This window comes from Orussus abietinus, unplaced genomic scaffold, assembly GCF_000612105.2.
Source record: "Orussus abietinus isolate OABI.00-Male unplaced genomic scaffold, Oabi_2.0 scaffold20, whole genome shotgun sequence".
NCBI lineage: Eukaryota > Metazoa > Arthropoda > Insecta > Hymenoptera > Orussidae > Orussus > Orussus abietinus.
Window position 1 is genome coordinate 207,274 of NW_019394282.1, and position 26,781 is coordinate 234,054.

At 42.5% G+C, this 26,781-nt stretch overlaps 1 protein-coding gene across 9 annotated transcripts; it reads left to right on the top strand.

The window, feature by feature from the left end:
- Positions 1 to 205: 205 nt before the first annotated feature.
- LOC105694536 (tau-tubulin kinase homolog Asator) lies at positions 206 to 24,057 on the top strand. Of its 9 annotated transcripts, XR_001103534.2 has the most exons (16): positions 445 to 1,016; positions 1,631 to 1,763; positions 4,257 to 4,404; positions 4,793 to 5,007; positions 5,399 to 5,668; positions 5,824 to 5,910; positions 6,000 to 6,272; positions 6,410 to 6,596; positions 6,721 to 7,049; positions 7,451 to 7,744; positions 11,315 to 11,596; positions 12,803 to 13,070; positions 13,850 to 14,227; positions 17,197 to 17,611; positions 18,072 to 18,226; positions 19,081 to 24,057. XR_001103534.2 is itself a non-coding variant. In XM_012415305.2 (15 exons), exons 2-15 carry the CDS (start codon positions 1,707 to 1,709, stop codon positions 18,124 to 18,126), a joined length of 3,258 nt encoding a protein of 1,085 aa, XP_012270728.1. In that variant the 5' UTR covers positions 206 to 304; positions 1,631 to 1,706; the 3' UTR covers positions 18,127 to 24,057. The 9 variants fall into 9 exon arrangements, 7 of the variants coding, with proteins under 7 accessions (XP_012270728.1, XP_012270725.1, XP_012270729.1 ...); XM_012415305.2 differs by lacking the exon at positions 445 to 1,016 and adding an exon at positions 206 to 304 and having other exon boundaries at positions 18,072 to 24,057; XM_012415302.2 differs by having other exon boundaries at positions 18,072 to 24,057.
- The last annotated feature ends 2,724 nt before the right edge of the window (positions 24,058 to 26,781 follow it).

Sequence of the window (26,781 nt, forward strand, 5' to 3'; positions counted from 1 at the left end):
AGAAATTCGTTGTGCCGCCCTTGGGGGCAAAAAACGGTGAAAGCTAACATACGAAACCAGAGGGCAGCACAGGTTGCGATCGCACGATCCTTCCCGTGAGCAATCTCCCAACTCATCTCTGCTATCGGTTGCGTTAAAAGGACGGCGCAGTGGTACACCTCTCTGCGCCATGTTCCACGGAATAAGCCACCCTTTAAAAATGGCGGACGCCGCGCATCAATCCGCTCGCCATAGGTCGTGAACGAGTCCTCGGAGATCGAAGAAAATGTTAAATCCGTCCCGAAAGCCGTACCGTTTTGCACTAGTATGTAACCAATTGCAAATTCCTCGTGGACGTTCGTTCGCATCATAGGCAACGGCGAGATACGGCGAACACGGGTCGCGCGGCCGCCATTTTGGTAACACGTCGTACCAGCCTTAAGATTTAAAAGCCCGGCGGGCCGCGAGATCGATCTCGGCCCGGTTCTCGAGATCCCTTTGGCGTCCGCGGCGGCGCAACTCTGGTGTCAGTGCGTCCGAGGGCGAGGAGAGAGTCGTCTCGAGTCGCCTGGGAGATCGCGGGCCATGCTCCCGCCGGCGGCGAGCGGTCCCGGGCGCGATCGATTGCGCGTGTCACGCGACGCGCGGCATCCGGCGGCGCGACGGGGAAGCCAGGGGAGGCCGCGGTGTCTGTGTCCGAAAAATGGCTGCCCCACGGGCGCTCCGTGAGGGCCGACCGAGTGCGTCGTGAGGACCGCGCGAGTGCCCGCCGAGTAGCCGAGACCGCACCGGGAATGGCGGATCCAGTCGCGTAGCCGGTCATCGGTGCTCCGCCGGGAGCAGGTCGCGACTCGCTCGCGCGCGGGTGCTCCGTGCCCGAGGGGACGAGGGAGCGAGCGAGAGGGAGCGCGGCGGGGTGGGCGAGTGAGAGAGAGAGGTCCCGAGAGAAAGGCTCAGCCGAGCCGGACGGGGACAGCGGCGGAAAGGTGAGGCGGCGCGAGCTGGCCCGGAGCCGTCAGCACCTAGCAGACGATATTGTTAGTAAAAATAAAATGTCATTATATTTGGACCGTTTCGGTGAGCGCGTGTCACCGGGGGCGGGGGCTAGGGGCCGAGGGCGAGGGGGAGATGCACCTTAGCCTCGCGACGCACCGAGGCGAGCCGATAGTCGCGGTAATCGGGGGTAATCGGGTGTCGTCGGGCCTCTCTTCGTTACTCGTGCCCCCTGGCCTCGTGCGAGCCAGGCTCCTCCCGGCGACGCCCGGGAACTCGCCGCGCCGAAAACGCTCCTCGAAGCTTCGAGGGCGCCGCGTAGGCCGTGACTCGCGAGCCTCGATCGTGACTCTCGCGATTTTCACGAGTCGCGAATCGAGATTCACGCCGAGGCTCGTCCCCCGGCGCTCGGCTGCACCCTTCGCTCGCACGCAATCATGGCTGCCTAGCGCGGGGCGCTTATCGACCGATTTCGCCCCGTCGAGTCGCTCGACGACGGTGCGGAGTTATAGGTTAAAAACCTCGTGCGTGGGCTGCGGGGCGTGTCGGGACCGTCTCGGGAGATGAAAGTCTGACAGCCGGGACGTCGTCTGGACTCGTTAGTTAACGCCGATCCGGGGGGCCATGGAATCGACTGTAAGCTGATTCGATTTTACAGACACCCGACTCTACCTGGGGAACCGATACCGAGGCATGTAGGCGACGGGAACACGGACCGGAATAACAACAACACCATGACGAGCGAGGACCTGCTGCAACCTGGACACGTCGTTAAAGAGCGCTGGAAAGTGGTGAGTCTCTTCTTCCTTCGGCTGCTCCAAAAGAAAGAGACATAGAGGTGCCGGAGCGCTTTGGATTTTCTGATTTATGTTCACCCTGAATGAATTCGGAGCTCCGAAGTTGTGTAGCAATTATTTGAATACTTAGACTAGTACTCGTATCTTACCATTAGGGTTAAAAGATGTCTTTTAATTGTTTAGAGACTGTGGATAAAAAAGGATTCAAACGATAAAAACAAGGGATGAGTTTCGGCTTTAGAATCATAGCTAGATGTCGAGGAGGATTAAAAATTGGTTTCGTCGACTGGGATTGCTATATCGTTAGTTAAATATGATTAGGTAATCACAATTTAATACTGTGTGCTGATCTGTGTAGCACAATATGGCAAGGGGGTATCAAATGGCAAGAGAGGGAAAAGGTCGTCTCTCGTTTGCCTTCTTTTATTCTTGTTGCCTTTACAGGGATATTAAGAGAGTGATCGGAAGAGGGGAATTCATATTTCCTATGTCCGTGGGTTAAACATATTATTAAGAAACCATTGTTAATTAATTAACCAACTTCATCCTATTAATACTTAAATCTTAATTGAAATGGTGTTAAAATTAATGTGCAACGGTGTTGCAAATGGTTTTCTGCCAATCAGAAAACGATGGATGTGATATTCATCTATTTAATTAGTTAATCTTCATTGAATATTTGGTGGTTGGTACGGAGATTGAGTTAACCTATGAATAAATTTGAATCCTAGATTAACTAATTTAAATTAGCTATATTAATGGAGGTTGGTGCAACCGAGCATTAATTACTGTGAGGTAATTTGTGGGTTATCGTAATTGCTTCGGAGCATCACTACCTTGGTTAGGAATCATCCAAGCTTCAAACAACTGATTACTGCCGTTTCAATAAATAAGAGAAACGAATATTTTTAATATTCTCATTTTTCGTTTCTCCCTATTCTCCCTTTCGTCATTTTTACTGGAACTTCAACAGTTTTTCTGGAAGTTTGCTTGAAGAGATAATTTTTTTCACGTCATGTTTATTCAATGTTTAAGGTGTATTATTGTAAGCACCGGTCTACGTGAAAAGTGTTTGCTTTGGTTATTTTTACCTCTCTTTACATAGCTTTTCTATCTTTATCCTTTTTATGTTTCGAGTGTGTAATGAACATCAATTATTAATCAAGGCTTTGAAGAATTATTTTTACATTGACGGACGCTGATTAGGCAATCAATCTAATCAAACCTAGGCCAAGTCCATGCTTGACGTGTCAATGCAGTACTTTAATGGGATTGGTATGAGCTTTTACGGATCAATGGTTGGGAGGTGGTCAATGCAGAATGTAGTGACACATTTCAAACGTTACTTACTAAAATCTTTTTTTATTTTTTATTTTTTTAGGATCCTTACATTTTTTTTTCTAGTGGAAAAGTCATTTTTGATGTCCATCCTACAATGTATCGTTTTCAAGCTATAAATCCAAGCTATAAATAAAAGTCCAAGCGACCTGTGCGTGTGCAGAGCTCGTATATTTGGGATTCCAGTTCTTATACAACTTTCTGTAAAGAAAAAGAAGACGATTCTTTTATATCTATTTTTATTTCCCGTTTTTTTTTGCAGACGCCTTCCTGCAATTTTGAAGCAAATTATTGATCTTTATGACGCGGGATAATGCGGTATTTTGATATATATTGTTCTTTGTTCGCAGCTCTTATGTTTAATAGGCTTCGAGGATGACTTTTTTGTCATTCATGTTTATCGATATAATTCCTTATTAACAAACACGAATGAATTATTAAATTGTTTCAGCCTACTGTGGATTCTTAATGGAGGTGTCAATTAATTTGTTGTCCGTACATTGATTTCAAGGTTCTTGGAAATATGGAGAGCGCTATACCTTTCTGGCTTTGTTCGGAGATAAATTTATTTCAGATCGATGATAAGACATACTTCACTTGCATTTTAACAATTCGTATCAGTGAACGGGGAGATCACAATCGATACTGATTCTGTATTGTCCGCAGTGGAAATAGTAACACTCTGGAGATAAGCAATCCTGCAGAATGTTCTTCGAAGATCACACTTTACGATCCACTTTTGCATGTTGGATTCCATATAAGGTCACGCGATTTATTCAAAATGCAGGGCGAGCAAGTAATTGAAAATCGGCGAATGGTTTCTCATTACAAAAACTCGATTCCTTAAACGGATTGCTGAATCCACAAAAGTATTTCCAGTTCTTATACAGGGTGACGCGCCGAACCCTACCACCTGGGATTATGTGATTGCGGGATGATTTTGGCTGACAAAATTCAAATGAAACAGCCTGTATAATGACAATTTATATGAGTTCACTGACAAGCAGATTAAAATGTTTCGATATGATTAGGTATACGAAGTAACGGAGTGCAAATATGTAGGATATGCTTCGAAGAATTATGTAACGAGGTGTTAGGAATTTGGTCATAATTTGTAATTAATAATCGTTCCTATCTATTGTGACACAGATGAGAAAAATCGGCGGGGGTGGATTCGGAGAGATCTACGAGGGCCTAGATTTAATGACGAAAGAACAAGTTGCTCTGAAGGTGGAATCTGCCCGTCAACCGAAACAAGTCCTCAAGATGGAAGTGGCCGTGCTTAAAAAACTTCAGGGTAAATCATCCAATTAAATAGTTGCTCTTAAGGAGGGATAATTGTACCGGTAATTATAAATGTGGTTTAAGTAAAAGAAATATTTTGAAATATGGACCTATCCCATATTTTGTGTTGAATTCATTTAAGTTACAACAATGAGTTGAAGTTTGTTTCATAATAAAGGGAAAAGGGCTTTAGGTCAACTTTCATAATCATCGGCACAATTGGTAATGAAGTATCGATTTCATCGGTGACTGTTTTTCTGGCACCGATCAGTACCTGTCAGATCAGCAAACGACTGTATCGACGTTCGGATATATGCTTGCAAATTTGGCGTCACATGAGCCACTCCACGTTTTTCTTGGCAGTGTTTCGTGCTGAGCGGAACAATCCTTTTATGCTTCAGGTAAAGAACACGTTTGCAGATTCATAGGCTGCGGACGTAACGACAGATTCAATTACGTCGTGATGCAGCTGCAGGGGAAAAATCTGGCGGAACTGCGCCGCGCGCAGCCAAGAGGTGCCTTCTCGCTGTCGACCACTCTGCGACTCGGTCTTCAAATCTTGAAAGCAATAGAGAGTATACACCAAGCGGGCTTCCTTCATAGAGACATTAAGCCGGTATGTATTTACCATTAAGGCGAACTTATTAATCAGTTAGGATCATCGATAGTGTATCACTTAGATTCAGACCATCGATATCATCAAATACTATGACTTCGCTGCTATGATTAAATAACTTTACATAACTCGTAACCCTTACTTTTGCCTGCGTACTCTTTTCTTTTTCCTCTATAATCATTAAAGTCAAAGATTTAGACGGCACGATTTTGTTAAATGGTATTTAACATTAATTAGCGAAATTAAGTGGTACGGTTGATTTGTGAATATGTGAAGCGGAAACTGTTTATGAATCTTTGGGTCAACAAAATGGCTGTCTATGTATGCGACTTGACGGTACCAGGATGAATACTGTATACGCTTCGTTTTAGACCTAAACTCGTGTTCACAGTCAAATTTTTCAATCGGGCGTTATCCATACAACACCAGGATGGTATACATGTTGGACTTCGGTTTGGCTCGTCAATTTACAATGGCCACCGGTGAAGTGAGGCCCCCTCGAACAGCGGCAGGATTTAGAGGAACCGTCCGTTACGCCTCGGTCAATGCTCACAAGAACAAGGAGATGGGAAGACACGACGACTTGTGGTCCCTGTTTTATATGTTGGCAGAATTCGTCAACGGGCAGCTTCCATGGCGTAAGATAAAAGATAAGGAGAGGGTGAGTTCACGTATGCTATACGACTGTCCACAGAGTCAGGGTAGAGCGGAAAAGTAACCTCCCCGTTGAATTGAAACAATTATTGAAGTGATAATTCACGTTACACTCGTGTACTCATCTCGCATTTATTTCTTTTTTTGTTTCATGCTCAACAGGTTGGATTAATGAAGGAGAAATGCGACCACCACGCGTTACTTAAACACCTTCCGTCTGACCTCAAATTGTTCCTGGAACATATTCAGGTGCGGCGATATTGATCATAACGATAGAGCGGTTTTGAGCGGTGCATTTCGTTGATGAACTAACTAATATGTGATTTCATTGTCAACAGAGTTTGGGATATGCCGACAGGCCTGATTATACCATGCTAGCCGGTCTGTTGGAGAAGTGTATGGCACGCAGAGGTGTGAAGGCGAGCGATCCTTACGACTGGGAAAGGCCTTTGATTGCGAACGAAGGACTTCCGACGACCAGGTCGTTACCCACCGTCACCGCACCTCCAGCACTCACGACAGCTACTACGATCAATCATCCGCCAACGACACCCAATTTGGATACAAACAATCAAGAAAACGTCGAACCTGACAACAGAAAAGAGTTAGAAGTAAGTCAAACCATTGAATTGAACAGCTTCACTTCATCGCGGAGGGAGATCGAGTTAATTTAGATCATTAAGGCCTCTTTAAACCTAGACTTGAACTTTATCAACGAGTACTATCGGTACCGTTTTGCGTGTTTCAGGCACAATTTGATTTAGAAAGTATATGCGCGAGAAACCGTCAGAGGAGGATAGAGGGCTCCCCTGTTCCGTTCGCCTCGGCGATCAGTAACCACGGCCGGGACAAGAATTGCAATGCAACGATTCCAATTACGGATAACACGCACCAACAGAGCGGCCAACAAGTCGCAGCGACACCGCTTGTACAAGGTTGGCGAGACAGTTTGTCTCTATTCTTTTATTTTTAGTTAAGATCTTTGATTTTTAGACGTGGACTTGTTTTCTAGTTTCTGTGTAATTAAGTGAAAGTTAACCGATTTATCGCACTGTATAGGTTCGCCAAAGAAAAGGCGTGCAGTATCGATGGCCGTGGAGCCGCAGTCACCGGCTACGCCGGCGGAGAAACAAGTCGATAATGAAGGGGACGCACTCATGGCGTCTGCTCGATCTGCGTCCGAAGTTCCTCGAGTTAAGTCGGTTGCCAATGCTGCGGCGCCTCTTCGCAAGTCCGCGAGCGGCGCCACTTTCGCTCGCCTGCGAGTGATGGCAGCACCGGAAGCTGCTTCCGGCGAACCGCCGAGTCCACGGATACAGACGGAAGCGGATGCTTCCTATTGTTCGTACGACGTAACGAACACTAAACATGTAGGAAACCAAAGTCCGGTGAGTTTCAAGATTCTTGGTGGATTTGAGGTAGAATTAAAGTAGAATTAAGGTGGAATTAAGGGAGTCATGGATTAACTTGATTTCCAAGATTTGACCATGTCAATATAGCATGTCTTAAAGGTTAAGAGTGAAATATTAGTTTATTAATATAATACACGGTTTAAATATCTGTTGGGGAAAGGCTGAAATCAAAGTGATATCAGTCGTTCAATTACATGATAGAGCTTCGGCACATAACATAAAAGTTATTTTCCCTTGTTTAACTGTAGTTGACTAAACTGTCAGTGAGTAATGTTACGATTAAATGGTTCTGCATCTTTTTTTTTTAACATAATTAACCAGTCAACTGATCATCATAATTCTGGGGAGTGTATCGTAACTGAGAAAACATGTCGCAGGTAACGGAACAAAGGCAAGCATTGAAAAGGGACCTCAGAAGACGCACTGAGACGCGGCAGCAAGGAAGAGGTCATGCGGCGTTGCGGGATTGTTCCATCACACAGTTTGCACAAATTGACGACGATAATGTCTCAGCTCTACAGCAAGTGACAAGAGGTGGCGGTGGACTAACCCTGGCATCGCAGTGGAAGTCGCAGTTCGATGACTCGGAGGAGACCGACAACGAATGGAAAGGGGAGAACCTGCAGAGTCCGGAGCACAGAACCACGAATCCATCGGCGATAATTCCGCAGGTAACGATGGAGACGAATATACCTTGCGGAGAAGGTCAGACATGAGTAGAATATGTCGGTTCCGTGTTACGCGACGTAAGGAAGCTTTTAACGTCGGTGTTTTGGTGATCCCGGCAGAGTTTGTTTGTACTTTTTGTTAACGAGATGCGATGGTCCAGTGCCAACTAGAACGTCCATTTTAGATGACCCTTGAGCCCGGCGTGTATTCGTTTTGCATGAAGTCCAGGGTGGCCCGTAAGTCGCTTTACCGTTTAAACATTTAATAACGTTTTTGGCATTAATTTCTTTCATTTTTGTATTAGACATTGAAAGTACGTTCCTTGGAGATTTATTATACCCATGGCTAGAACTACGGTGCAACTAATAAGGCAGATTTAGAAAGAGCGAATAATTTCACGGAACTCGGGCTTTAATTAGCCTCTTGGCATTTTCTTGACTATTCGTAACATGTTTGACCCCAGCGCTTGGATTTTTTCATTCGATCCTTCGTTAGTGATAAAGAAAAAAAATCTCTTGTGCCGTCGAATTGGAAGAAAAGAAGATTAAATTTTACAAGATTATTCGCTCTTCAAGAATTCTCGTCATAGCAGCTGCATTGTGATTCTGGCCGGGTGGCTATATTAATCTCCAGGAAACAGTTTTTAATATCTGTAACAAAAATTTGGAAAAGATTAGGGCGATGCGAAAGTGGTGTCATAGAAGTTTATGAAACTTCTCCCCGAACTTAGTATACCGAATCGTTTCAAACTCTACAACATGAATATGGAAGTTATAAGACAGATCTTGACACCCATGAAATTCCAATTTTTAGAAAAATTTGTAGGCATTTTAAAAATTGGTTTATAAAAATTGAAATTTCATGGGTGTTAGGATCTTCGTTATAGCCTCCACATTCACGTTGAAAAGTTCGAAACGACTCGGTACACCCAGTTCGGGGAAAAGTTTCATGAACGAAACCTCGGAGGTATTTTCACATCACATCACCTTAATGTCAGGAGGGTTATTCAATTTTTAAATCCACTAAGCGATTTATACGCCGCTTTGTAGTCATGCGAGGCTTTATTAATTATGTTGAATTACTTTGTTTTCGTGATGATTGACGGTAGTTTGTGTTTGATATTCTAGCCACGTCTGGCCTGTATCGGCATCCTCGCTTCACACCTCTCTCACGCTGATGCACTGCCAACCCAAGCTCTGACTGCGACCGCTAAAAGCCTGAATGCCCGCACTAGTCCTTCACTTTTTAAGTTATATACTTATTATCATACGCGCGTACACGGGATTTGATTTGCTTTTTTAATCGACTCGACGAACGCATCGGCACGAGATCGCTACGGGATGACCAGTAGAGTTACTTACAGTTTGGTTGCCTTTTGATTTTAGTTTTTTTTTTCGGCCATTCATTAACGTTCATCCGCATTATCCGGCTTCCGAGTCTCCTTGTGACATTTATTTATTTTTATTCGCGCAATCTACCCTGGCCTGCTTCATTTTAAATGTGACAATCCTTTGAAAATTGCAAGTCGTGTCAGATCGAGAGATCACATTACTTTTTTTTTTCCCCTTGTAAATTTATCATAGTCTTCATTTCAAACGTCTTCGAGCTTGAAAATGACACGATTTGTTCAATGCGAGTTAATGATATCAAATTATTCATGGAGACGAAGGATATGGATGAGAAGAAATTTTTCATCGAAACTGATTATCGAATTGAACTTAAAGCTGCACCGATGAACTCGTGGAAAATCATTAGTGGGAATGAATTTCTTGTATAGTCCAGACAGAGACGGGCGTGAAGTCACAGAGTACAAAATTTAAGTCATTTATTAATTATAGATTACAAGTACTTGCTATTATATGTACTTAAGTCGGGTATAATGAATCTATTAAGTGTAATATTTAGTTATCGATTGGCTACGGACCTATGTTGGTCTTGATGTCTCATCGATACTCACTCGATTGAGTTTGTATCGATAATGAGACTCATTTAATTTGATGTGATAACATTACATTCATTTTAACTTTTAAAAAGTTGAAGATGTAACGATATAAATTCCGATATATAATAAATTATTTGTATTTGAGATCGAAAAGATTTATGAACGATAAGTGAGAAGAGGGATGAGAATTAAGGGAAAGTGTTGTTATCGCTTGAAAAAAGAAAAGTGTCACTGCTAACGCAGTCGGAGTTTGGAAAAGGGAGATGCATTATTGGCAACATTTGCATTCCGGACTGCATAGTCGATATAAGGTAAGCATTCGACAAATTGGGCAATTATTTAAAACTACAATAATACAAGGAACGGGCGAAAGGGGTTTCGAGTGTGAAACACCCGAGATAGAAGCATGCTCGAAGAAATGAGTCTACGTTATCACCTGCTGAAGATGCAGTATTATTGGCACAAACTGTAAAAGGTCAAGCTGCACGACCGAAGGTGTGCCAAAAAGGAAGTGTTTCTGGCACACCTTTTGAAGACACTGCATTCCACATACACGGATAACACACTACAATAAAACAACATCTAGATTTATAGACAGTACATCGTTCAAACTGAATTAATTTCACAAGGAATTGCCCAGAATCAATTGATCGGGCTTAATCAAAACATACTACGATTCATTATTTCTGTCTCCGAAAGTCTTGATGGATATTATTTTTCTCATTCAATTATTAAATTTACTCCTCCCAAGTCGAACTTCGTCTTTTCAGTTATGCTCTCCGAGCTTCATTTATCACTTTTTAAGTTTCCATCTGTCATCCGTCCGTCATTAATTAAGTTTCTCTTTCGTTGATCATCGTTGTAATCGCAAGGTTTATTTTTAGGTGTCTCACATCGCCATTCAGGTTCGCGCGCAGTTTCACTCGTTTACTTTGCCAGTTTCATCCGCTATTGCAGAGCACTATTAATTTCTGCTTCGCAGCATCTCCCAAGAATGTTCACTGGTACAGATCCAGGAATCGCACATAGGAGTCCCGTTCTCGAAACGAGTTTTCTCTTTTAAATTAAGGTGATGCGAAAGGTGGTGTTTGCCAATCGGTGACGGTTAAGTACCGCATATACACATATCTTAAAAATGCATTAATCTATTTCCTGAAATTTAACCACATAATTAAAGGCACCTATACCGTTCCTGATCCTCAAAGAATTGCACTTTTTCAATCAAAATCTTATTAAGTTAACTTAAGCCGGAATCAACTTTGCATCCTTATCACATATTTTGCTATTAGACCATAAGAGCATCAGGAATCATTCTCTATAATTTAAAATATGATAACAATCAAGTTATACAGTCAGACCCGAGAAAAGGGGAATGAACCTCGGTGACATCTGTTTCAGATTGTATTCAGCTAGAGTTTATTTTGCAAGATGATAATTAATTATCTCGGCACCTCTCGCGTCACCTTAAACGCATGACACGCAGTACAGGATTTAAAGCGTTTCTCGTAACTTCGTCGTCATCTCGTTATTTCGTCGTCGAACTCAATCGGTCGCGGCTTTCCGGGGCTTCCTTCTCCTCTGCTTTCTGCCAGAGTCGCCAGGTACGACGAGTAAAACGTTCAGTGTCCAGTCCACAGTTGGTAGCGAGGTCGTAGCAACGCCGGCGTCGACGGGTGAGCCCAACGAGGAGAAGACGGCGGCGCAGCAGCAACCGGCTACGACGACGCCGACCGCTCAGACCGCGCTCTCGCGGATAAGTGAGGACTCACCGAGACCGACCTCGCAGACGCCGCACAGATGCCTGAACATCGCCGGCATCGAGAAGTACCCGGAGCTCCAGGGTGTCTTGCCTCGGGCTTGGAGCGTACCGGCGCTGGCGCCGCACGTTCGTGGCCATCTTGAGGCACCTTTGGTTCGTTCGATATATACTCCTTTTTTTTTTTAATATATTTTTTTTCTGCTTTCAAGGTCTTAGTAAAGCAAAGTTATTTGAACATTTACACGTCCTACACTGGAAAGAAGGAGAGTTAACTGAAACAAGTATATATCGTTAGTAAATGTTGTCTGTATCGTATATAACTACAAAGGAACCATCGTGTCGTTGAGAAGAAAAAATTGATATTGATTTAAACTAATTGTTGCGTTGATTTAAAATAATCTTCTTTACTCAGCTGACCATTACTTTGGACGCGTCTGATCGCAGGATTTCGTTGTCGCAATGCATATTTCATTGTGTTAACTTGCTTTTCTTTTTTTTTCTCAGTGTATTTAACACTGGTCTCGTAATTACTGGTGTTAAGCAAGTGTAAACGCTGTTTTACGCCGTGTCTCCATGTTTTCACAAAATGTGAAAATGTGAATAATGTAGCCGAATACCCGCTGGGAATTTCGCGCGATTTCTTTTTTACTCTGACGTCACAATCCAACATGGCTGACTTGCCTTTACTGGGTCTTTGAGATACTCCGAGACGTCGATTTGGGCTCCTTGACGAACTGAGGTGTGGTGGTTGAGTAAGATGGCGGGATGGTTGGAACAGATGATCATTCTAACGAATAATTGTCATTTCTTTAAAAAAGAGGACGTGGAGAATAGTCGAGATCTTCGAACACCTCCCTGGCTGTATTTACTGCGATAAAGAATCACACTTGTAAGACTCCCGCTGGTTCTTGAATCTGATTGGCCAGGCGCGCCACTCCCGTGTCGTATCTTCGATCTGATTGGTTGATTCAAACAGGCCGAGCCTGATCCGCCAATGCGATCACCGATTCCCTTACAAGTCTGACACTTCATTCACCTGTACTAAACTTAACAAGACACAATCTCAGCCTTTGATCAGAAATCGTTTACGAAATCGCTGGTTGATAAAAATCGATAAATATGCGGTCTAAGTTCATGTGCAACCGTTATAAATACATAAAAATAGAATTTTCGTGGTTTCACTCGATGAAGTTGCCACTCTCATGTTACATTTCTATGGAGGTAACATGCCCCTCGCAATCCTTTTTTCATTCTATTTTCGCACTTGGAGAAATGGGATGTAAGAATGTCGAGTATTGATTTTAATTAATCGCTGGATTTTAAAATGGTTCCTTGAATGATCGTCGCCTCTGGTTCCAGGTCCAACAGGCAGCTTTCGACGATTCATTGTACAAAGTCGACGTGATGAGGAATATTGCCACACGAGACGACGAGCCGAAAGAGAGTCCTCCGGCGAGGCGGGCGAGTGTCCCCGCGGTTGCGTTCGCCTCGATTAGCACGGCTCCCGAAACTCCGGTCGGCGACGAAGAGGAACAAGCAGTCGCGGGAAGACTGGAAATCAGAGTAGTGGATGCCACTGGCGGTGCCACGGTCGTACAAACCAGCGCCGACAAGGAGCCGTTGCAGAGTACGGAGAAAAGACACTCCTTTAGCCTAGGATCTCAAACGCGGTCGAGGTTCTCGCCAAGTACATGGAGGACGTGAATGCCTCCCCTGCAGATATGGCCAGTATAGTGAGAAGGCATTCACCTCTGGCAGCTCGATGCCAAGGACTAATCCATGCACTAATTTCTAAATTAGTGACCTGGCGCGAAACTCTACCGAGTACCCCGATTTATTGGGTTGGCAACTAAGTGATTGCAGATTTTTTAATGCCATCTATCGACAAAATCCGCAATCATTTAGTTGCTAAGCCAATAGTTAAACTATGAAAGTGTTTATTTTTATTTAAACTCTTATATCTCAGACGTCACTTTGACGTCATTTTAAGGGGATGTGAAAGTGACATCTGAGGGAACAATTGTTCGTAAAACTTTTTTCCGAACTGGGTGTATCGATTCGTTTCAAAACTTACGACGTGAATATGGACGTCTATAAGGAACGTCTCAATACGCATGGAATTAAATTTTTGATAACAATTAAAAAATATCTATAAACAAGTTAGAAAAAGGAAATTAAATTTCACGGGTGTCAGGGCCTTCCTTAAAGCATCCATATTCACGTTGTATTCTTTGAAACTATTCGATACACCCAGTTCAGAGAAAAGTTTCATAAACGAGATCTGTGTGTCGCCACTTTCTCGTTACCTTAACTAGTGTATTTATCTCTATGCAATTTTGGAAGTATGTATATTTCCATGTTGGTAATTAACGCGTGTAATTTAATAAGTCTTTTTCGCGATTTCAGGGAAGTTGACGAATGGCACTATAGGTAGTCCGGCGAGTCCAAATCCTGGACCGGAGGAGTCTTCGGTGTATTACGATGCCACGGAGAATCGCGCCCCCTCGAACGGAATGCCGAACGGAACTCTGGGGAACGCGTCGACTGCGACTACCGTTCCAAGTGCCATGCCCTTGCGCGAACACAAGGACAATAATAAGGAAAAGGAGGCTCCTGCCAGGCCGCATGTCACTTACAGTAAAATACCGGTGCCGGTCAAAAGTCCCAAGTGTTCACTATCCGAGTCCACGCCGGATACGAACACGTTAAATACCAAAACCGGGACCGGAAGTGAGCCTGATAAGTCTCCAGCACCGACAATGCAATCCAAAGATAGAGATACAGGTTAGTTTAAGCCTATGAGCATGAAGTAGCATAAGAAGCTTCCACTCTACGAATTTACTGTGTAAAAAATTCTGACTCCATGTTTCCTTTTCAAGGTAGTCGATTGCGATACTAGCGATCCTTGCGGGAAAATGTAACGCGATTATCCAATATGGCGGAGCTTAGAATATGACTCAAATATGGCACTATTTGTGGATAGGTGTAAACACAGTCGGGGGTTACCGGTCTTGTTTTTATTTATTAATATTTGTAAGGTGTTTAGTAGGTGTCTCGGTGGTTAATAAGTGTTTTGGGACTATCGTGTATTTTTAGACGTGGCGATTGTTTTGAAAGTTTGAAAGGGTTCCATTTTTCCGCCAGAGCCACTCGTGTCGCCGTTGGCTGATTTGGCACGAAATGTGGGGTTAGTTTTAGTTTCATATCGACGTGGGAGCTTCTTTAATTACTTCGTGGCGAGCGTTTTTTCGTTCACTTTTTGAGAAAACTCGAAAACTGCTTTGCTTCGTTGTGTCAAACTGAAATGTCACGATGAAGCTGGGGTTTGGAAATTCTAGCAGACGCAGAAAAAGTTTAATTTTGTTCCCGAGTAGAATAGTGGTAGATAACCTCGGTGGCTTCTGTTACCAGAAATGATATTACGTTTTCACTACGTCTTTTTGTCTAATGTGTTTCTGTGCTGTATCAATGTTTACTCGCAGTCTGTGATTTTTGTTCCTGATTTACACTCTACTACGTAGCTCTATAATGTCATTTCTTTGGTACTCTATTAGATTGACCGGGTGAGAGCATGCGTTCTTTTTCCTACGGTGGTCCTTCGATCTTCTGTGTGAGCTTTTCTTTCCCTTCCATCGTGTTTCTCCTTTGTGGTGAAAATTTCAAAGTGTATCGCTGTAAACCTGATTGGGTCCGTCGTGTTTATTTTGAGTAAAATATGCAAAGTTGCATGTTCGACTGATGCTTTAGTAGCAAAAGTGTTACACGTGCCTCGTACGATAATGTAATGGTGTTCGATGGACTAGGTACATTGGCTAAACATGCATTATTTAAAAATCAGTCAAGATAAACGTTAAATCTACCTGAATGTACTATTTAAAATTCTCCGTAGTAATTCACGCTGCGATTAAAATTTGGTTATCGGTTACAGTTCAATCCTTCCCACTATGAATCGATCAAGTGGGAGTGCTTTCGCAGTTAGGAGGCAAATTATAGCAACACTCGCAGAAACAAGTGGAAGTCGTAGACGAAGAGTTAGACACAGATTGCGGGAAATGGCTGAGAGCTAAAACCTCGTTTATTTTACGTTGATAGTTCAAGTCCCAGCGAGATGTGAATTTCTGATCGTAGATTAGAACTGTAACTGTACGTTTTTTTTTCACAGATAAGATGTAGAAAAAGTGAAAAATGGCAGGGACGTGTATAAAGAGTGAAATCGCAGTTTTGAGAGAGAGAAAAGGAGTCGCTCCTAAAGGACACTTGTTCCAGAGTGGGACGTATCCCGAGGAGTGTGAGATTTGTGACCGAGGCGAGTTATTCCTGACTCCTGCTATTGTGTTACGTGATTTTCAAGCTACTCGAGGTCACCCGGGAGTGATGAATAACGTGAAATTATTCGTTGCTCGGGACGAATACGTCGTGTTTAATTATGCCGGGCAACGGGAGAGTTTCTACGGCCATGTGCGGAGTCACTGCCATAAAGCTCGGACAGATATCCAAAGTAATTTAGTCGCCATAAAGATTGTACTACTAAGTCGAAGTTATATACATATATATAAAAAAAAAAGTCTGATTAAAAAGATGGAGCGCTCCACATTCCTCACTTAAGAAGTAAGTAATGCGTTATCAGATACCTCCGTTTATACTCATAACAATTAATTTCTCTCTCGCCAGCGGCGCGACGTTTTCACGCAGACTAAAATTGATATGCCATAACGTCGAATCTACTTATCATCTGGCGTGCTCGTCAAAAATTCACATCTACACTGCGACTTGACTCATCTTGTTCCATAGAATGGATTAGCACCTTTTTTTTCTCTCTCTCTCTTTCAAGGACGAAGCGTACTTTGGAGTCATGAAGGGACGTAGAATTAACGCATGTGGAAGATATTTGCATCGCTTGTCCTAGGGAATTAACATTCGCTTAGAATTAGTCTTAGACTTTTCTTAATAACGATAGGCAGGGTGTAGTGGTCAAAGTACATATACTTCACATGTTTGAAATAAATTTTAAGCCACAGAGATTCGCTTTTGTTTCTAAGAGACGGGCTTGTTAACGCGATCGTCATCGCCGAAGTTTTTTTTTTTCCTTTTTCTTATGTCGCATCAAGTAATCACAATCAAGTGTTTCATCCAGGGTCCATTTTCAATCGATCACGATTCGCTACTCACTACCCTATTAGAGAAAGAAAACTGCTAAGCGAATCGCATGTTATCATTTTCTTTCGTTAGCTGTAATTAATGCACATTACAATAATGATTTGTAATCGCTGTCACGAAACTGATTTTGTATTGAACATGTGATTAACCGTAGAGTACATGATTGTGCTGTATAGACTTTGAGTTCTGTTGCCCCATTCGAATGCAAATGTTAAGGAGTGCCAACATTCGATTGAGCTCTACATTGAGTGAAAACCTTACTTTCAATATATAAAAAAAAAGAAAAAAGGGAATTTTTGTGACCAATTGATTTTTCCTTGCTATCGTTAACGAAACAAGATCAAACTAAATTACGGCTTATTACAACGATTTACCTCTCGGATGCCGCTTCTATATTGCTTTAAGAAATCTCACGCTAAAAACGGTGGGTGCAACAAAGCTTTTTGCTGAAGGCTTAGAATGAGAATTTTTTCGCTCAGGGTGTACAATCCTTAGAGTGCATCTTAGCCGCGGTCGATAGTGGGTTCTTCGCTTCGCCATTAACGCATTAACCCGTTAATTAGCTCCATGCCATCACTAACCGACAACACTTTTAGCTACCAAAGGCAAATCCTTGACAGTGCTGCCGGAGGCGCCGACGCTGCGACGCTGCTTGACGCTGCCGGACGCTCGACCTCCTGTACCTCCGCTGACGTCCACCAGCTCCACCGACGAGGAGAACTTGACCGGGTGCACGCCGGCCCTTCGACGACGCCGACTCAGCGAGAAGTACGTTACGGACGTCAGCCAGCTCAACCTGAGGTTCCAGAGGCCTCAACGCAGGACGAGGCCCAACTCCGAGGTCCTCTCCAGATTCTACCCCAGGGGTGTACCTTCGCATCTCCTCGGCGAGGCTGGCAAGAGGAACGAGGAGAGCAGCGACAACGACTCCGACAGCAGCGAGCCACCGAATCCTCAGCCTCCGCCTCCGCCGACGACACTACCGCCTCATGTAGCAGAAAATAACGCTAGGTATATTAGAAATAATAAATGTAAAATAACGCTTGTCGAATTGCAGTACCAGAAAATAACGCTAGGTATACTAGAAATAATAAATGTAAAATAACGTTTGTCGAATTGCAGTAGCAGAAAATAACGTTAGGTATATTAGAAATAATAAATGTAAAATAACGCTTGTCTAATTGAGTCGTCAGACCCTACAAGGGTCCTGGCAGGTCCTTTTTAGTGGAGCATTTTAACACTAAACGTACCACCTGATCGTTTTTAATCCTATTCTGGATTCAGGTTTGCGAGGTCCTTTTTGATTGACTGTTTTACTTTGAGTGGGTGGTTAGAGCGTGGATGGACGATTGGGAGATACGTTTTGGCCTTGATGTAATTTTCTTCGTACTCGTTAGAGATTTTGGGGCCAAGTATATTTTTTGTGGAATTTTAGACAATCGAGAATAACCGAGGAAATTATTTTTCCCAGGTGCCGCAGATTTAGGCCTATGCCGGATGCAACGGTAGTGACCAGGGAGTCGTGAGACTTAACGTTGGGATCCTGCAGAAATCCTCTTTTGCGTTACAATCGACGAAGTTCTACCACAGCCAACTAGGAATGTGATACCTTTTTGGATCGAATAAGTACGTAGGCTTTCTAGTAGCTGAAAACACTCGTGTAAAACTTGAAAAAGACTTTCGCGCGAGAGGGGGCCGCTCTCACCTCCCTCGACGTTATAAATCGAAGCTACGTTGTATTTACGGATTACAGTGACAAGCGAGTTGTCATTACTGTAAGGTTTCCAGGTGACAAAATTGACTTACAACCATACGGCCGAGTTTGGTGTTACCGAGTTTACGTTTAGTATTGGTTTCTCCCCATTTTCGTCCGAGGGTGTTGTTTCTTTCTTTTTTTGGTTTTTTACTTCGCGATGGGTACAATCCGACGAGATTGGTAACGGACCGTGGGTGCTTTCGTAAAATCGAACGTGGAGGCGATTATTAATTCTACCTCCTCTCTGTGGTTATACAACCAATCATGACAAATCGTCCATATTGACGTACCCTCGCAAGAATTTACAAGGAGAGGAAAATTACCTCCGGAAGGAAGATAGGAAAATTGTTTTTAAATGCCAGTCGAGCTAATCGATATAAAGGAATCCTTTGTGGGATTTCTTTCAGACGGGGAAAAAGCTGGCTCTTTTAAATGCCCAACTGTTTCAGCTGCTGATAATCGAAGTCTCGATATTGGCTGATGTACCCGGAAGAATCTTTACAAATTATCTATTGACATTCATTCGGATTCAGATTTGTAAGTCAGGACGTCACGCAAATTCGCTGTGCTCTTGAGCAGGCTCTCTTAAATGATGATTAATGCTTGTCAATAGTTCAGAATGTTATTCACACGGTGCAGAGTAAGAATTTAATTGTATGTCCATGTTTATAGCGGATTCCTCCGTTCGGGTTTACGAAAGCACGTTTCTTTTTTTTTTTTCTAGTTTGTACATTAAGCACAAAATTGAAAGCCAGTCCCAAGAATCATCCTGCTTGCCTTCGAGCGTGCAATCATTCGACGGAGCCCCGAATTTATCCGAACTTTGTCACAAGAAAGGGCCCAAAAAGTGCGCCATTATAAGAGGAACCTAAAGATGCACCTCAAACGGATTCGCATCACCTCGGAACGAACCTTCGCAGAGAGGATCTTCCGGGAAAAGGAGGCTGTGGATCCTTGGACCTGTAATTCTAGAGGGTCTTGAGTAAAAGGTCGATCATACTCCTGAACGCAAACGCAAACATATTTCAATGCGTTCTACGCCACCCTCGGTTCAATAATACCAATATGGACATTTTCGTTCAAACGCAATTTACCACCCGAAATATCACCTTCCATTAATGGTGAATTATTAGTAAAATTAGTAAAATCCATTAATGGTAAGATAAAAAGAAATTCGCTTATAATTTCTGTTTCGAGATCCTGCAATATCCTTTCTTCTCGATCAGCGAAATAATCGAAATTTAAATTCATATTCAGAGAGAGGAAAATATCGACCGAAGGAAAAATGAGAGAATTAGCTGAACGCGACGAAGGAAAGTGCGTTGGATGCCACTCTGACTTGTCTTATTACTTTGTTTGGCTTATAATTTTCACTTTTGCGGTTACGTTTCATGAGTATGACTGTCCCATTAACGACAGAGTCTCGGCTAGAGCTTTAGTCCGCTTGACATATTGACTATACTACGTATATTAACACGGAGCTTGATTCCCGCGCGAAAAGGGACGACTCGGTAGGCGAGCGTGCAATGTTTCACATTTAGTTGTTAACCCGTACACGCGGTTTATTTTGTTTTAAAATGTATTTATTACGTGCAAGAGAGACGCTGCTTCTTGTAACGCGAGAATCCTGAGCTATTAACGCTGCTAATATCGGCTGATACTAAATGCGAGTTTCCCACGTGTAATAATCGGCGAGGTGCAATTGGCACGGTGTGCTTGCTCTCTCGGCATTCGTGTAGTGTATGTACACTGAAAACTAACGTGCGGCTTAAGAATTACACGGAAAGATTTTGCATATCTCGGGAGACATCACGGAAAAGAAAGAAAATACCCTGAGCGAAAAGACCACTTACTATTACTTTCTATAAAAAGGGGAATTCTCGTGACGTAAAGATGTTGACTCTCTGTTATCAGCCAAAGAAATTGTGGGACTGATTGAACGAAACTGATAGAAATTTCTTGAGCTCAACTTCATCTGGTTTTCATCTTATATTATTATTAGATTTTCGGTATTTAAACGTTTTGCAAAGTAACGTTGGTTCGCGGTGAAAAATGAAGACTGGAAGAATTTCTTATGGTTTTGTATCAATTTCTCGCTCAGGGTGGAGAAATGTTCAAACGAGTAATCGCGTTGCACTTTCGGCGAGATTTTACACCATGTGTATGTTCTTACGAAACTTATTGTACGGAGACTCGGATATGTAAAACTTGTAATGCCTTCCGCCGGATTAATCCGGATGTGTAAGACTCTTTCCGTTCTTTCTTAACAATTATCGTTTAAAGGCATGGAGACCATTTCCGGCGAAATAATCTCGGAGTGGCTCCGCAGGACCTGGGCGAGTGTGCTAGTCTTGGATTATTTAACATTGAACTCGAGGAAAGGCAACAATATTTAGGTAGTAATGACTCTTAAGTTGTAATGTACGGTTTGCGAGTATCGAGTCGTGTCGGACCTTCGATCCGACCCAGAAACGTAATGTATTTAGAGGTAAATTGAAGGTATTTGCGAGGGTGCGCTCCAAAACGAGGCAACGAGGGTCGTCGTTAATCCTGTCCGTTCTGCGTTCGCGAGATTTCGCGATTTTCCCGATTTTCCCTGAAACACTGAGAGCAGATGCACCCTGTAACTTGTCCGTACACTTTTGCGAATCGCGACTCGAATTTCGCGAGATTCTGGAAACCTCGACTTGAGCATTTAAAAAGGAAGGAAAGACACGTCGAAGTGTGTCGCGTACGCCGACTGAAAGTTTCGCCGCTTTTTTTTTTTGGTTTTAATTCCAACCGATCCGAAGAAGGTATAGTCAAATCAAGATCAATACAGCTGATAAGTGTATGAATCTGATATCAGCTGATTATCGGTGATCGGTGAAGTGACTCCGGGATCTCGAATAGCTTTCTCCTCTACGGAGAAAACTAGCATCGAAGCTAGTTTCCTTTTTCTTTTGTATGTTACTGAAAAGAAGAATCTTGCAGACTTCATTTCATGTCACGCCAGGAATTCTGTTGATTGACTTGTCAGTAATGTGGGAAATTAATAGGGTTAATTTATGTACTTAATCGACGATTAGTGATGGAATGAATGTTAGATATGCGATTTTCACTAGAAACGGCAGCTTTTTTTTTATTTTACCTGTCCTTGCTTCTCACTCTTGGGTTGTCTACAACCGAAGGGACAGGGAGAGAAGTGGGGGGGAGTTGACCAATCAGGGAAGGGAATAAGCGACGGAGTGGGGGAAGTCAGCTGATCTCCCGGGGTCACTTCGCCCAGGGCGAATGCTTTGCACTGTCGATTTAAATTATCGTTCCCAATCAGGGCTCACCGAGCAAACAATTGTTTTTCCACTTTCGTCGCTGCCTGCTTCGTCGTTGATACGATAAAGCAGACTTGTGAAGGGTTCACTTAATGAGAATATTTCATAAGCACCGCTAGACTAAAACGAACTAAAAAAAAAAACAGAAAAAAGAGGAAAAAGAAATAATATATTCATTGACTTCTAACGTGAGTTTGACCTCATTTATACGTACAGTTTATGTTCTTGCGGATTTTCTGTTTCTTCTGCAAAATCCGGTCAGGCGAATGCAACCGCATACGTGGACAATTGATGTCATTTACCATTATTTATTTAAAGAACCGCACGAAGTGAGGGCAACTGTATATACCTATTGACCTCGTTCTCTTTCTTTTCTTGTTGACTCTTTTTTCCTTTAATTTAATTTATTAGTTAACTAGATCTGGTCATCCTGCGGTACAATCAAATTGGCAAACAGTGTAAAGCCACGACTGCAGATTTTAATCACTATAAGATAACGTCAACAGGCATCTTACCGTCGGCGAGTCGAACAAAACGTTAACAACAATAATTTACTCAAGAACAATATATTTTTTAATTCGTATTGCATAGCATAACCAGTACACCCGCTGTTAATATAATTGAACAATTATTGGTAAACAAAACCTTGATTTCAACCTCGTAAATTTGTTTTGCTGCAACAGCCAAATTAGAGGCACATTATATATGGCGCCACCGACATTTTTTTTTTAATAATTATTTAAGTTCGTTAAAGTAATATATAAATTGTAAACGTCTCGACAATTGATTGGAAGCGACGATGCTGTGCAAATGAGGCGATAGAAATTCAAGGAAAAAAAAATTAACTGTCCAAGTAGTCGAATTAGCGGAGTAAAGAGGCGGTGGGCGCGACTTTACTATTTCGATTTAAAGGATGACACTAAATCGCTTAAACGCTGAGTAGCGTCAGCTCTCATTTTCCGAAAATCTCCATTCCAAGCAAAACTGTCGAAAAAACTTACATCCGATAGTGAACGAGTTTAATCATTGTCGAATAATCGACGTCAATACATAGGACACGATATATTTAAACCTAGAGAAAAGGAGATCGTTTCTCTTCGAATGGAACGCTTAGTTGGTCCTTTTCGATTCCTTGATGACTCGATCGATTGTAAAGCCCTAGACACTAGCCAGCTCTAGCGAAGATCTGAAATAAGCGTAAATTGTCGCAATTAGCGGATACCCCGACTTTCGTTTGTTCGGCATAAATTGATAAGTGATCCTTCGAAAAATCTCTACTCATTCAGATCATACGACAACTGATTAGCATTTCTTCACTGGTACTCGATTTCCGATCGATTGTAAAGTCTTAGACCCGAGCCAGATGTAGGAAAAGCTGTAAAAAGGAATAAGCGCAAATTCCCGCTACTAGCGGCTATCCCGTTTCTCGTTTATCCGGTGTAAATCGATAAGAGATAATAGTTCCTCCGAAGAGTTGCTCCTCGCGAGAACAAGATGGCGGCTGATTAACATTTCCGCGCGATCGCTTCCGTTGCCCTTGCTGCGACTTGCTACCGTAAACCCACGAGGTTAGGCACGAGCCAGGAACAAATCTGAAATAAGCGTCAATTTTCACCGTCATCGTTTGTCCCAGTCTTCGTTTAGTCGACAGAAATCGATGAACGATATTGGTTCCTCCTAAGAGTCGCCATGGTCCCTCTCGGACAAGATGGCGGCCGCTCGGCATTTCCTCGCGATCGCTTCCACCGACCGTCGATTTGTGCCTGGTAATAAACAGACAACGACGAGAAATAGAGAGAGAAAAGAGAAATACATAAAAAGAGAGGTGTCCAGGACTCGCAAGAATGTCCTCCGCGTTTTCGCCTTCGTTTAGGGACGCGCTGAGAAAGCTCCCGTTCGCCTCGCAAACTTAACCCGAAGAAGTTTATACATTAGTTAGCCGAATTCCGTGATAAACGAGACTAGTCAACTAAGGCCGCGTAACGCAATTATTGCGTGATAATCCGTTATACGGAGGCCTCCGTACATAAAGCCACGTTGCGTCGCACGAAGCGAGAGGTTATTAACTCGTAGCAACATTACCAAGTAGAAGTATGGCGCTTTGTTGTTATAATTTGAGTCACGTTTACATTGTAAGAGATGCTATTCGATCCCGAGAGGAAGTTTTGTAAGACGCGCGACGATACGAACCGGAGGCGAGTCTGTCATCACAATAATACATATATATTATATATATTATACATATATAATATATGTAATATATGTATACGCGTAATATCAAAATGTGTTCTCACGTTGGTCGTAACCGATTAATTTTATTATTTACACGGCGATCGACGTCCTTTTGCGCCTTTGGGCGAGAGAAATTAAAGAAGAAATTTTCCATCGTACTCCGCCTCGTTGATTACAGCCGCACTTTCATTCATACGCTTTCCGATCGAGCTGAATTCGTCTCCCCATTTCGTTTGTAGGATAAGGTAGTCGTAAGTAATCTAGAGAGGCCGTGTTTAAGTTACCTTCGATCTCGAGACGCTCGGGTTTATCGGCTTTCGGTATTTTTAAGGCTGATTCGGGCGTATACGTGCCGTATCCGTTCCCTATCCGTGCCGTATCCGTGCTGCATCCGTGCAGATCCGTACAGAGGATTGACACACTGATGTGACTCTAAAAAAATATGCTCACTGAAGGGATACGGTACGGATATATGTCTGAATGAGTCTTTAAGCAGTCCCGAGAGCTTCGGAGTGGTGTGAAAGTAACTTAATATCGATGGGCGAATTTTCGACCGCGTTTGCAATAATTCTACCGGCTGATATTATCCAAATGACATCCAAAGCCTTTATCTCGATAATTAATAGGTAGTCTTGAAGGCTTAAAGGACCTTTAACTTACTTTAGCGACACGGTAAGTTGGAAGCATATCTTTTCAAGATTTCAGGCACTGGGAAAAAAAGAATTAGTTGGCTCAAAGAAATATGCAGTGGGACTAAAAAATCTAATTAAACGTCGGATTGAGTAAACGAAATTCTTTCAAATCGGTGGCAATTCTTCTTTCCAAGAAAATTGTTTATTGCTATTTATCAGGCGACGGGATATGTGTCGAGAATATATATTTGTGTCGGACGACTAATCTCTTTTCTTTTTTTCTCAGTGCATTCTCGGGTGATCAGTCGATACCTCCAATGTCTGCTATTGCGTCTTGGTGGACATTTAATTTAATTATTAATATCTTATTATATCGTTACGTTACCTTAATGCGAGCTTCGCAAATGATCGAATTCGCGCCGATGTCAAGCCCTCGCGTGCGATATCGAGAACGACTGTACGATACGAACAACCGTGATCTAAATGAAAGAAAGAAAAAGAAAAACAGAATCAAATTAAACTTACGCCGTAACGAACTGTCAAGAGGAATCGATGTATCCATCGTTTACGATTGTCAATGACACTTAAGACAAGAAAAAAGAAAAAAAAAAATATCACGAGCTACTCTCCAGTCTTCGTGTTTTCCGTCACCACCTAACGTTCTGCAGGCTGGTTAAAAAGAAGAGAAAAAGAGAAACTGTATATATGTACATGTTTTTAATTTGTTCATCCGTTCGAGAGACTGCGTTGTGAACAGCCCTTGTAAAAAAAGTGTTATCAACGTCACTACCGGTGTCGCGGATCTTGTAGATTTAATATTATTAGTGCCATTATTAGGCGATGTCATAAATTCGCCGACAGATTTGCAAAAATTAAAAGACGTATCTCATTTTGCAGCAAAATGAAATGCGCATTAATTAACAATGTATCCTCCGGTATATTTGATGACTTTTTGCCGTCTTTTTGGGTTGTTCAAATTTTTTCTTTTTTTTAATAAGTACGAAAATAATTTTTTCCTTCTGTCGGAAAATACATGTAAAAATTATTGGAAGTACTTTCAGATTTGTAACTGAAAAGAAAAGGTTTCAGGACAAGGAGTTCCGAAAAGAGTAATGAATGTCGAAATTGATAGCATATAATTCTCTCGAAGGATAATTCGCAGCATAGAAAATTTGCTCTCAAATTTACGGAACAATCCGATATCACCGTTTAATTCTAAGATCGCAATTTTTATAAGATATGAGTCTCTTGACATGTATCGATACAAAGATTTCGGTTTAATTCTAATATCGTCATTAATGATGCACCGATAGTATCGGTGTAACGATATCAATATCACTTGGCACTGGTAATATTAATTTACACATAACTAGCGTCGCCGGTAGAGAGAGAGTAACGCCTTTTTATGAGGAAGGATTCAAAGATGTCGGATTTTATATCGCAAAAGATATTTAATCTAAAGCAGTTATAAGCTAGAACACTGTGATCGCGCCAGCTAATGGTGTCGGGAGGCCAATTAATCACATCTATTGTAGCCGAATGATTAGGCCATAGTGCACAGCTTTTCGACACGACAGCCAGTAATCATAGGCGTTGCAATCCAGGAGGAGCGTGTGTATTTTAATGTTCCACAGTTTTTAATCGTCCCGCTGTATTTTCGAGCGCTTCATTCTCCGAAGCGGCGCGTCTTCACTTTTCCGAGGCTAGGTCACGACGAGGCAGGTCGGTGAAGTAGACACAATATTTATAAAATAGAGAAATGGTATTTGTAAAATAAAATAATTCCAAGCAATTATATATATATATAATATACAGTATATATATATACTCTTCAGTAATATCAAGCTTAATGTATGGCTAGGTATAATGGCGGACATGAATGCCTCCCCTGCAGATACGGCATCGCCTGTGCAAGACGGAAGGGCATTGATGTCTCCCAGTGTACACGTAGTGATGGGATAGCTGGGCCTGTTAGAAATATCCTTCGTTGAACAAAGATATCATTTGTCAAATGGCTAATCATTTCTGACAGTCTCCAGTATGGTGTGCAATATATTATGATATATAATCTTCGAAGGGCCGGTCGAAGGCGGGTCGGCCATTTTGAATTGAGGCGACAAACGCGAATGTAGCCACATTTCTCACGTTTCAATAGAGACGTGGGTGACAAAATTATTGAATTACGTGGAGAAATTCCAAATAATTCGGTATATCCAGTTCATAGGAAAGTATAAACGATTGACCTCATAA